Source organism: Manacus candei, unplaced genomic scaffold (genome assembly GCF_025592945.1).
Source record: "Manacus candei isolate 608988 ecotype Guabito, Panama unplaced genomic scaffold, ASM2559294v1 h1tg000015l, whole genome shotgun sequence".
NCBI classification, from domain to species: Eukaryota; Metazoa; Chordata; class Aves; order Passeriformes; family Pipridae; genus Manacus; species Manacus candei.
In genome coordinates, this window is record NW_026138063.1 from 19,518,514 (window position 1) to 19,530,787 (window position 12,274).

At 42.1% G+C, this 12,274-nt stretch overlaps 1 protein-coding gene across 4 annotated transcripts in view; it reads left to right on the top strand.

The window, feature by feature from the left end:
• The window catches only part of SPSB4 (splA/ryanodine receptor domain and SOCS box containing 4), a 161,421-nt gene that overhangs the window by 90,567 nt on the left and 58,580 nt on the right, over positions 1–12,274 (top strand). For all 4 annotated transcript variants that reach the window (XM_051782241.1, XM_051782244.1, XM_051782242.1 and 1 more), the window contains one exon: positions 9,442–10,297. In XM_051782241.1, the coding sequence (XP_051638201.1) occupies positions 9,604–10,297 (694 nt within the window). In that variant the 5' untranslated portion in view covers positions 9,442–9,603. The remainder of the gene's footprint in view (positions 1–9,441; positions 10,298–12,274) is intronic.

Consider the following 12,274-nt stretch of genomic DNA (forward strand, 5'->3'; position numbering starts at 1 on the left):
CAGCAGTTGTTTGAAAAGGTAGCCTTTCCTGTTAATCTGGTTCTAGGACAGTGAAAGATCCAGAAAGAAAATAACATTCCGCATAGCCACTGGTGACAGCCAGTGTGACTCCACTAAGGACAGACTGTACCTGAGAAATTTGGTGGCCTTCTGTGGCAAGATTGTGGCATTGGTGGATCAGGGAAAAGCAACTGATGTAATCTATGTGGATTTATGTAAAGCATCTGACGCTGTCCCACATGACATCCTTGTCTCTAAACTGGAGAGACATGGATTTGATGGATGGATCGTTTGGTGGATTAGGAATTGGTTGGATGGCTGCCCAGAGAAGTTGTGGATACCCCATTCCTGGAGGTGTTAAAGGCCAGGTTGGATGGGGCTTTGAACAACCTGGTGTAGTGGAAAGTATCCCTGCCTGTGGCAGGGGGGTTGGAACTAGATCATAGAACAGACTGATTTGGAAGAGACCCATCAGGATCATTGAGTTCAATTCCTGGCCCTGCTCAGGACACCCCAAGAGTCACATCATGTGCCTGAAAGTCTTGTCCAAATGCTTCTTGAACTCAGACAGCCTTGATGCTGTGACCGCTGCCCTGGGGAGCCCGTTCCAGTGCCCAACCACGCTCTGGGTGAAAAACTTTTTTCTGATATCCAACCTAAACCTCTCCCAGCTCAGCTTCATGCTACTTCCTCGAGTCCTGATGATCTTTCAAGTCCTTTCCAGCCCAAACTATTCTATGATTCACCATTGTGAGACCCATTCTGGATTCTCACCAAGGTGTCCTTTGTCTCTTCAGGAGGAGTCAGATTCTTGACATGGGGACATAACTGTGAATCTTTTATTCTTTAAAGCCCTGTGGCCTTTCCCAGCCTCTCCTGGGTTACCAAGTGTCCTATTTCCTAAATTAATAGCAAACAGAAACAAAAATACTACTCTGTAAAATGGGAATGCTTTTATGTGCGTAAGGAAAATCAATTTTGTTGCTTAGAGCTCAGGCGGTTTGATTCTATGATATTACTTTCTCCATCATCCCCATTTGTCTGTGCAATTGTTCTCTGCTGACAGATGGGCTTTAGCAGAGGCGTGTGTTTAAAACAGATGAAATTCATTGCCGTTGCTTAAAAAATATGAGGTTTTTTTGAGAAAACATTTATTTGTTTAACAGGAAGTTGGTTTGTCTTTTTGTTATCACTCCAAACCTGAATGGAACTTCATTTGTCAGCGCACCTGGGAAATACAAAATCATCTATGTGATTTGATTTTATGATGATGCTTTCCTTAACATATATGAAGTCTGTGTACTTAATTTCTGTTCTTTCAAAGAAGAAACTACAGGACTGATGAAGCATTGCTTCCTCGTTTTGTTTTTGTGTCTTGTGGCTGATTTGACATGAAATCTTGAGGACACTTTGCTACAGTCACAGCTTTGATTTGAGCTCATTCTGTTCAGAGTTTCTTGGCAAGATATGAACTTGCAGCCCAGCCTGGTCTTCCATGTGATCACTTCCAGGATGTCTGTCCTCTCCTGTAGGAACACAGTTGTCTTTGAGCCTGCTGCTGTTCTGTCAGATTTGGCTGATGTGGCTATTGACTGAAGTAGCCTGAAGAGGGGGAAGGGTGAGGAGGGATGCAGATGGTGTGATTGTGTAAGCCTATTTTCCTATTAAACAAAAGAATACGCTTTTGTTCAGGATCAAACTTGTTCTCATGTATTCATCTCCTACATGTTTGTGCAAGTACAATGGCTGGGTTCCCTCCAACCTTGCCCTCCCCCTCTCCCTGTGCAGCCCTGAGTGGGGGAATGGGCCTGACCCCTGCATGCATTTGTGTCTTCCATACAACAGATCCCCCATGTTTTGTCCAAGACAGCCTTTTTTGGACATCTCTGCCACATCAGGCTGCTCAATTCACTGTAGGGGGAAGAATATCTTCAACTCTTGTCTGCTGTGCTTGGCCAGAGGCACAGTATGTTTATGTCACTGGAGTTTTGCAGCGCTGTTGGAAGTATTAAAGTCATCCAGATCATATCAGGAGCAACCTCTAATGGGCTGGAACAGCAGGAACATCCAACGTGTTTGCTTCCTGCCCACCAACAGTGAGAGCATCTGACAGGTGTTGTCTGTACACTGCTGCTTCATCTAAATGAGAATTAAACAAAATGAGGCTCGGATGCGAAAGAAGACCACAAAAGTATCCTGGTCATTCCAGAAGCATTGCAGATTTTCAGCTGTTAGGGAATGTCTTTTTATAAATGATACAGAGGCAAAGCACTAGAATCACCCACTGCAAAATGTACAGACAGGCCCTGTGAGGGTGGAGCTGACTCTTGTAGCATCTGGCAAATCTACAGCAGCCTTGTGATGCTATAGATGCCTGCCAAGCTGCTACTAGTGGGTCTTCCTCCTTACCCCCATCCTTATCAGGATACTCCCCCTAGAAAACCAGTTGCAGGCCTTGGCTCCCTCATGATTTACAAAGACTCACCAGGCTTGGAAAACATTGACACAATCTAAGACTGAAGCTTGAGCCAAGGGGCCAGATTTTCACTACAACACGTAATTACAGTTTCTCCAGTTTCAGTAAAGTTCTGGTGAATGACTGTGTCAAGCTGGAGGAGCTCTCGTCTGTCTGATCGTCACTTCCTACCATCTGCAGACCTTCCCTCATCTGCTCAGGGATCATCTCTGGCATGTTCCCTGGGATTCACGGCTGGCTAGACTGAGGAATGATGCTTTCCAGGAGTATTTTTCTCATCTACAGCTTTCTAGCTTATTTCATTTTAAAGGCCAACTGGCTCCACTACACACTGCAGCAAAGGGAACTGCAGCAAAAGGGAGGCAGTGGGAAGGTGTTCAGCCACATTTCAAGGCCATTGTTTAATGGATGTTCTGGTTTTGAAATTGAAGCTATAGGGGTATTGATCCTCTACAAAGCTCTAGAGGTAAAATGTAAAATAAATTTAAAAAAAGAGTGAGGCTGGTGAGAAGTAGTAATGACTAGAGAGAAATTGCAATATTAAAACTTAATTATTCCTTGGGCTTTAAATCTCACGTGGTCTGACACCTATTGGTATTACTTACTTGGTGAAGCACGGCTGAGTAGAAATGTAAAATGCGAAGTGGAGCTGAAAACATAATTTTCAATTTCGTGCTAAGCCTTTTTTTATGTTAATTTGCTCTTTTAATATAACCCTGACACTTGAATGTTCAAAATGGCTACATCAGCTGTTTGGGAAAGACAGGAACGTATTCACTTACAGAAGAGTGACTGGAGGGTGAAAGATGAATGATTTCGTGTCAGAGGAGTGAGGAAGATGTAAGCAGAAGCTCACGTCTGTACTGAATTCAGACATGAAGTTCAGCTGTTCCCTTTAGGGCAGCTGGAAGTGACTGGAAATTTGCTCCATGGTTTGGGCTGCTGCCTAAATAGACGGTTCTGCCTTTGAGCTTTTAATTTTTTTTCTCTCTCTTTCCTTTTGCCAGAACAAGTGTTTACATAATTGTCTGATATTTCAGATCAGAGGGTTTATCCACCTGAAAATAACCTGGCAAAATGAAATACTAGATTTTGCACACTTCGGTTTTCTGAGGCAGACCATCTCAAGGCTATTTGAATGCAGGTGGCTGAAGACAAAAGGAAGAGGTGGTAGAAAGGATGTAGCAGCTTGAACATCTGTAATTGTGGGATCACAATTCCTGTTAAATGCCCTGAAAAGAAAATAACTGTTTCCTTGCAGGAACTTTAGAACTGAAGTGTTGCTGTTTTTAAAAGTACTTGCGTAGTAAAAAAGGCAATTTTTGTTGTATTATGTTACTATATTTGTTTTTCAGATTACATTGCTGTATTGTGAGAAGTCATTACGCAAAAAGCCTGTTTACAGGCTTCAAATGTTTTTTGTCATCTTTCATGCTTCTTCAGAATATAAGTGTCTGCATCTAAATCCAACTTTCAGTATGAAAGAGGCGAATTCCAGAAACACATGCAGAGAGACCAAAGGCATAAAACCAACCCCAAACCTCAAGTCAGCTCAGTTCCAAAGTACAGTAGATGGAAGTATTTAAAAATATACATTCCACTATATTCATTGCTACTCAAGATTCTTTCTGCATTCTTGATCATATGACTAAACTGCTTCTAAGTCGAGTGGTACAGATGGTGTGGTATTTCAGATTATTCTAATTCCAAACAGCTAAATGCACAGTCTTTTTTAATAACAAGCTTATGCTGAATTTTGAAACAATTACATTTTTGTAACATTACAAAACAAGTTACTCTTTACAGAGGAATGTCCTTGGGATTTTCAGGATTTGCATTCCTTTCAGGAATTGAAGAAGTCATGACTTACTGCTGCATTGTTCATCCCACATGTTAAATGTCATTCTCTAAGTGTGCATGCAGCATAAAATCTCATCTGTACCACAGGATAGCTTAGAATAGCCAAACATTTTTGTCTGGTTGCATTGTTACTGCATATTCCCAATTTGACAAAGAAAGCCAACATTGCTGATTTATTGCCCATTTTGAACAATGTTGGATACCAGGATCTATAGTTGAATCCAAGCTAGCCAGTCTTTATAAGGTGCCAAAAATATGCTTAATTCATTGTCACCCTCAAAACAGTGTTGTCATGGTTCTGTAGCTGTTTGCACACTGGGAACAGAGTTATACACACTGGGCCTTGTGCCTTTACATTGTGTGGGTGGAGGTAAAAGTCCTCGTCCTTGAACATACGAACTCCTCTTCATTGATTTGCCCAGCACAGCATAGCGGGTGGTTTTGTTCTTCCCATTCCTTCTGTAGAGACTTCAGCACTAGGCTTACATTCAGTGCTCAAACACTCTGGGTATCAGTTGTGTTCAGGCATCTGGGGAATTAACAGTTTTGGTGCCCACAGAGGAGAGGCCTTGGTTCAGAGCCTCCTGTTGCCTCTGTCTTGGTATTCAGGGGTCCTCGCTGTCTGGTGACAAAGCCCAGGTTGGTAAGGGAGGTGACAGTGAGCTCTGGCTGCAGGAAGGAAAAAACCTGATGAGGGCCAATAGCCAAAAGAGTGAGAACTGCTGTGTAGACATTGGAAATGCTGCTGGATGGAGGCATTGCCTTCCCTGCCTTTTCTGATAGACAGTGTCACCAACTGGTGTCATTAATTGGGACTCACCTGGCTGCTTCTCACTTTTTGGTAAGTGTCAATTTAGTAGGATTAACCTGAGCCTTAGTGTGTTCTTAATGTAGTTTTGAATTGTGTTTGTGGTGACACTTCTTATGCATGTTTTTCAAGCTTTCTGCATGTCTAGTTCATAATCCAGAGAGGAATACAACTATGAATGCTGAAAGCTGACTTTGCAGAGAAAGCATGTTTCTTTTATCAGAGTTATGTTCCACTGATGCCAACATACCAAACTGTTAAAAACGCACCCTATTTAGTGACAACAAAGTGATGTCCCAGCAAGCCTTTCTCTGGTAAGTATAATCCGTGTTTTTATTGTGAATAATTTCCCAAAATATTTTGGCAGTCTGCATGGGGACACTGCTAAGTGACATTGACACACTTTTCCTGTTTGAAGTTGTCTTGTTCCTGTACAGTACATTTAGTCTAATCATCATATCCTGACAAAGCATGGCATGAATGTGAAACTGAGACAGAAATTATTTGGGTTATGAAAACGAACAGTCTTCTCAGCCAGAGATTTCCAGATGCTGATTATTTTCCACAAAATATCTTTTATTATAGGGAAAACTGATGAAAATTTGTGTTTCAGTTGTAGTCACTAAACAGGTATAATGGAGAACTGATATATTAAGCCAGATTGAAATATTTTCTTATTTTTTAACTCCTGTAGTGGTTTGAAATTACTGGAAGAACAAAGATTTGGGAAAACCTTCAAAGCAAAACTATACAGTGAAAATTCATGTTCTTTGTATTTCTGAACTTTCCTGTGTCTAGTGAGAAGATACAGGCAAGGAAGTCTAGGTTTCTCTAAGAGGTGTAAGATTACAAAAAATCACAGCAGTTGAATGACAGTGCTTTGGCAAGTTTTTATTAATTTGGGAGATGGTAAGAAGGTTTTACAACCAAATATTTCTGTAAGTGGATTGAACAGTAACTGACCTTCTGTCCTTTTGGGTTGACCCACAACTTTTACCAATCCTGTGTGATGTATCCATCCAGTCCTGCAGACACGGAACCAGTTTAAGATTCTTTTGCCAGATGAAGTGTTAATCACTCTGCTTCCCATTGTGGGCACAAGCTCAGCTTTCCCAACAGCTGCTGGTGTAGGGCACTTGCACATCTCTGTGGGGAGAAGCTGCCTGGAAATTATCATAGCAGTGGTGCAAGTATGACTTTTCTGAGGCATCTACATTGGAAGTATGTTTGTTACCTGTGGAAGTAGGGAGGGGGTGTTTGTTGGTGGAGACAGGCTGGGCCCTGTTAAGCTGTGCTACTCCAGCAGCACCTTCTGATGGAGAGAAGGTCAAGGTGATGCCTCTGCTGCTGTTCTCACCTCAGTGTGGACCTCTGCCATCTGCTTGGTGTGAATGCACAAGATACAGGCAAGGAGAGGGAATAGATGGTGGCTTTGAGACAGGTTTTGCTTCTACAAGCACCCAAGGGGGCTGTTGTAGCTGCCAGGAGGACTTTGTGCATAAGTTGCTCCCTGTGGAACTCACATTACTGCTGCATGGGTTGTGAGCTGGGGCATGGGTTAAAACCCCTCCCTGCCTCCTCCTTAAAAGTTTTCATGTCAACTACTACTAAGGTCCAGCAGTCAGAGCTGTTAGGTCACTGCCAACATGGGGTGACAAATAATTAAATGTTGTCTTGTTTTTTTTTTTTTATTTACTTGTTCAAGTCCTCTGATATTTGAATGAGGTTAGTATGGCTATAGTTGGCCTTCTGGCAGAAGCTGAGAACTACCAGCTACACAGGACTAGGATGCAACAGAGTATAATATGGTGTGTAGGAGGAGGTATTTGATGAAAGGTACCTTTTGAGTTGTACTGGTGCTTAGGAACTGCTGCATCTTGAATGCATCGCTCACTAACTGTAAGATTTTTTCACTGTTGTTTCGTCCTATGTCCATGCAAAGCTATTTGGCAAAATGATATATCATATAATTAATTTATGTGGTAATGTCTGTGTATGACCAAAGACCTAATATTGTAAGATACAGTTTCAAACCAAAGTACTTACTGATCAGATCCCAGAGTAAGGACACGGGTGTGTGTATCAAGATACTCATAATGCTGCATTTTACTCCTCTGAATTACTGATCTATCTATTAGCAGCCTATTTATGTTACAGTTTGGGGCACATGAGGAAGAATGTCAGTGGCTTGCCAAGTGAGTCAATTCAGTGTTTATAATTTCTTGGTGATCTGCCAGGTAAATGTCTGTCCAAGTTTAGTTTCTCATGTGATCAGGAAGTGATACAGGAGGATGCACTGAGGACTTCCCCGGCCGTCTCCCCTCAGCACCCTGACAGGAATGTGGCAATTGTCTTGTGCTTTAAAGAGGAAATTTTCAAAGGCACACAGAACTAAATCTCATGTAGAAATCACTGAAGTTCCCTTTAAGCGTCTGATGTTTTCCCTTTTAATTTCCTTTCAAGCTCAAATAATCACCTTTTTAAAAGCAACTACCCAACCCCTGAGCATGTGTCCTCTTAGGAAAGCTTGCTTACCTGATAACATTTACTCCCTATTGCTTCCCTGTGTATATTTTAGTGTCACTATTTAATTTTCCCTGGGACTATTAGTGTGGAATAAAGTATTGAACTTGCTTCAATGGGCCAAATTGGAATCATACCTTTGAAACAATCAATGAGTGCTTCTGCAATACTGGAAATGGCAAACATCAACTTAAATATAAGTATTGCTTAAAGTTTCAGGTTCCTTTTACGTGGTTTGAAAAGAGGTAAGGGGGATCATTCAAGTTGATCTCACGTGGAGATTCCTGGGAATTGTTGTGCATCTTCCTGCAAATGTGACATGAAGGGCTTGGAAGCTTATGTTTATTTTTTAATTTTCAAAGATTAAAATTAGGTGCAACGAGTTGTTTTTTCATGCTCAGGTGTATACATATATGCATACCCATGTGGGACCAGCAACCAGAAAATAATATTTTCATGTGGTTTTGAAAAATCAAGGAAGAACATGGACTTGTGACTTACAAAGTAAAGATTTTTTTTGCAGGACATCGGTGCCCATCTGCTGTTTGGTACTTTATGACAACTGTCACCTAGGCTTTTCAGCCTCTTGAGAGTCTGGAGATTTTTTGCTTCTTCAAACACTTCATCACTCTGTCAGTAAATAAACAGAGCGGGTCTACTTGGCTATATTTGAGCATTCCTGGACTTGGCACTTGTTTTGCTAAAAGACAGAAATGTGTCTGCTGGTGCAGATACTTTATTTGATCTCATGTCAATCACCTATTTGAGTTTATAGGATTTTGTCTTAATTTCTATTCTTTTAGTACTTTTAGAGGTCCTTGGTTTGCCTTTGCGCTCTGTGTGAGCTCTAAAATGTGAATGAATTTAACTTATCCAGGTTGCAAAGAATCTTTCCTGCGTACTTTTTTACCATGTTCGTCTATGGAAGCAAAGAAACAATACATTCGAAAATCATGTATTTCCCTTAATGTGTCTTACTGTGTTCCAGCCCTTCTCATTAGATTAATGCTAAAATATAGAAACTGTTGATTAGCCTGCTGCCCATTAGCATGAGGAACATCCCTGTTAGAAACATCTGCCAAAGAACTGAAACTGCCATTCTTCACTTGTCCTTCCATGGCTCCTCTTCCTCATTCCCTCTCTTTTTATTTTTTTTAAGCTCCTTTATAAAAAAAACCCTAAAGATGAATTTTGGGTTTTGTTGGGTTTTTTTTCCCCCCCCTCTTTTATTTAAGGCCAGGGTAAGTTAAAAAGAAACATTTAAATTTTGCAGCCATTTGCTGTTGGCTGCATTTGTTTTAATAAGGGCAGAGAAGCTGAAGCCTCTGTTGCCAGGGCCCAGGGAAGAGAACACCTGGAAATAAAAGGAGATTGTGACACTGCATGTTTCTGAGGCCGTGAAACAAAAGCTTTAGTGAAAGTGAAGCTACTGCTGAACATAAAGTTTATCACTGTTGCTGGGGAATAGTGTCTGCCTGCTTCAGGCCCGCTGTGAACTTGGCCAGACAAAATAGGTGGAAGGGCAGAAGGTGGGGAATGTCTGCATCCTATTATGAATTGGAGGAAATGACTGTCTGCACTCCGTGCGCTGGTGGGCTCCGCATCCTGCTGGCAGACTGGTGAGCGCTGTGGGACACTGAACCAGGAGTGGGGAATTGTCAGCTCTGGGGTTTAAAATAACTACTAGGGATGAGAAGAAGCTCCTTAAAAACATACCGTGGGTTTTCTGTTGGCTTTCTTAAACTAACTGGAAACTTTCTGCTTTTTTTTCCAGGGGCATTTTTCTTGGAAAACATTGCTACTAAAAAGCTCCAAACAGGAGGAGTAAATCCAGTCAGCTTGTCAGACCACTGGCTCAGTGTAACGGTGCTTTCATGAGGTAACGTTGGGCCAAAGTCAACTTTTCTTTTCTCCTTTGTAAACCTGCAGCCAAGCAATGGGCCAGAAAATCTCAGGGAGCATAAAGTCTGTGGATGTGAGGGAACCCCCTTATAGACCTGTCAAACGAGAGCTGAGAGGCCCGGATTTTTGCAAGCCAGCGCGCCTGGACATGCTGTTGGATATGCCCCCTGCCAAGCTGGAGGTCCAGTACAAACACGCCTGGAACAACGAAGATCGCTCCTTAAATATATTTGTAAAGGAAGACGATAAACTGACTTTTCACAGACACCCGGTTGCCCAAAGCACGGATTGTATCCGGGGCAAAGTCGGCTACACGAGGGGCCTCCATGTCTGGCAGATCCACTGGCCCACGAGGCAGCGGGGAACTCACGCCGTGGTGGGCGTCTCCACGGCCGAAGCCCCGCTGCACTCGGTGGGATACACGTCCTTGGTCGGTAGCAACAGTGAGTCATGGGGCTGGGATCTGGGGCGCAACAAACTCTACCACAACTGTAAAAACCAGCCTGGCGTCACGTATCCTGTCTTTTTGGAACCAGATGAGTCTTTTGTACTCCCAGACTCGTTACTGGTGGTTTTGGATATGGATGAAGGGACGCTTAGCTTCATGGTGGATGGACAGTATCTTGGAGTGGCCTTCAGGGGACTAAAAGGGAAAAAACTTTACCCCATAGTCAGTGCAGTTTGGGGGCACTGTGAAATTACAATGAGATACATCAACGGACTTGACCGTAAGTGTTACTGAATTTCTTCATTACCCTGTCTTTCAACTTTTCTCATGTAGGAGTTTTTCTTTTATCCTGTTGCTGTGGACAGTGTGCTGGGGGGAGCAGACTGTTCACTGTGAGTAAACTGCATCCTGTCTGACTGCTCAAAACTAATATATCTCAGTTGTATCTTGTAATGATGGTGTGGATTGTATCAAAATATCTTCCGTTTTGGCAAGCGGAGTTGCAAGAAATCTGTGTCCAAGGAAAGTGAACAGGCTGAGAAAAAGATACTGAGAAACTTCCTGGGTATATTTAACAGTAAAACTCTTGTTTACTGGAGGATATGTTTTAAATCTGTGGTTTCCAAATAGGATTTGTGGATCCCGTAAAAATTTCCTGTAGTAGTGGAAACTCTTACATGGTGTTCATAAACATACTTGAATGCTGGCCAGTAGGCTTGCTTTCTGTAGTTGCCTTCCCAGGACCCTCAGAAGCAGCTGTGGATCCCCAAGAATCTGGGAGCTCAGGTCAAATACCGCTTTCAGCAGTTTTTCTGAAAGAGAGCTCTGTTCCTTAGTTCCTTTCAGGAGGTGCTCTCTCAGGGTATTTTCTTCTCCAGCAATCTGTGTTTTTGGATAAGCGAGCATGAGCTATTTCTGATCTAAAAGGGTAATATCAAATTAAATTGATAAGTAGTAAGGAGCAGCATGTTGCTGCTGTGACCTTGGAGTAGTGACCTGCCAGAAGATGAGTTGCAGAACTGGGTCTTGTCCAGTTCTTGTCCCTGCTCAGGCAGACGAGTGCTCTGCCAGGGCCAAATGCAGCACAGTGTGCACTCGGGCAAGCCCAGTTATTTATCATCAGCGTCTTGGCTGCTGGGTGCTGGGGAATGGAAAGCTGGACAAGGTATTAAGTGGAACTGTGTTCTTGTTTAAGACTGTATTATCTGAGCTGTAGGAGGAACTACAAATATGAATATGTAGATTTACAAAAAATGGACGATTGGGCAAAATTTTAATGTTTTTTGGCTTTTTGAACGGGACTTGGTCTTGTAAAAAGAGAACACACCTGCCTTTCAATGAGTGATTTCTAAAAGAATTCACTAGTCTTTTCAGTAAGGATGCAGTGGTCTAATTTTTTTTTTTGTCAAAAATTAATTCTCTGCTCATTAGTCTTACATCTGACATACCAAGTAGAAACATAATTAAATAATTTGACCCTGTTTAAGATTATATTTTCATAAACATCTGTACCATGCACTGGGGGAAAGACTTTTTATCCACAGAAGCCCTGCAGGTTATTCCAACTAGATGCTAAATGGCAGCTTCCCAAGTGTTTTCATACAGGGGAATATCCGAGGATTGTAATTTTTTTGCAATTACTCAGACATTGCAGTGTGATGTGCTGACAATCTTTTCTTTGGATGGTGGGGGAGAGAGACTTTTTTGCCAGCTGAATATTTGTTTGCAAAAGCAGTTTTTATAATACTGTGAATATCTGCCAAACTAAGCTCAACTTGGTCCACCACGTCCACACAGGATTCTGCATTCGTTTTGTAGCCTTCACGGGGCTGCTCAAGGGAGCTTTAGGAAGATGAAAACACAGGAGAGGATGTGAATGAGTTTGGTAGAAATTATAAAATAAAAGGGGCTAAGTAGAGAAGGGATAGCTGTGGTCTGTGTGATGACAGAGAGAAAGATTCCCATCTGGTTTCTTGTGGGATAATTTTGTTGGAAGAGGCAGGATAACTTCCTAAACTATCCCTGAGAAAGTCAAAGTCTCTATTTTTTTAAAACACATCAAGTCCAACGCTTCATTTTTTATTTTTTTTTTTTGAAATCCAGTCTCCAGAAAAATCCAGTCCAGGTTTCCCCCCTTTCCATACTCCGGAAAGTCCAGTCCGGGTTTTCCCCCCTTTTCGGCGGAAATCCATAAAACACGAACCCGTGGATAAAAGTAAACTTGTAAACACAACTTTTATGTAGGCCTGAGTGTTAA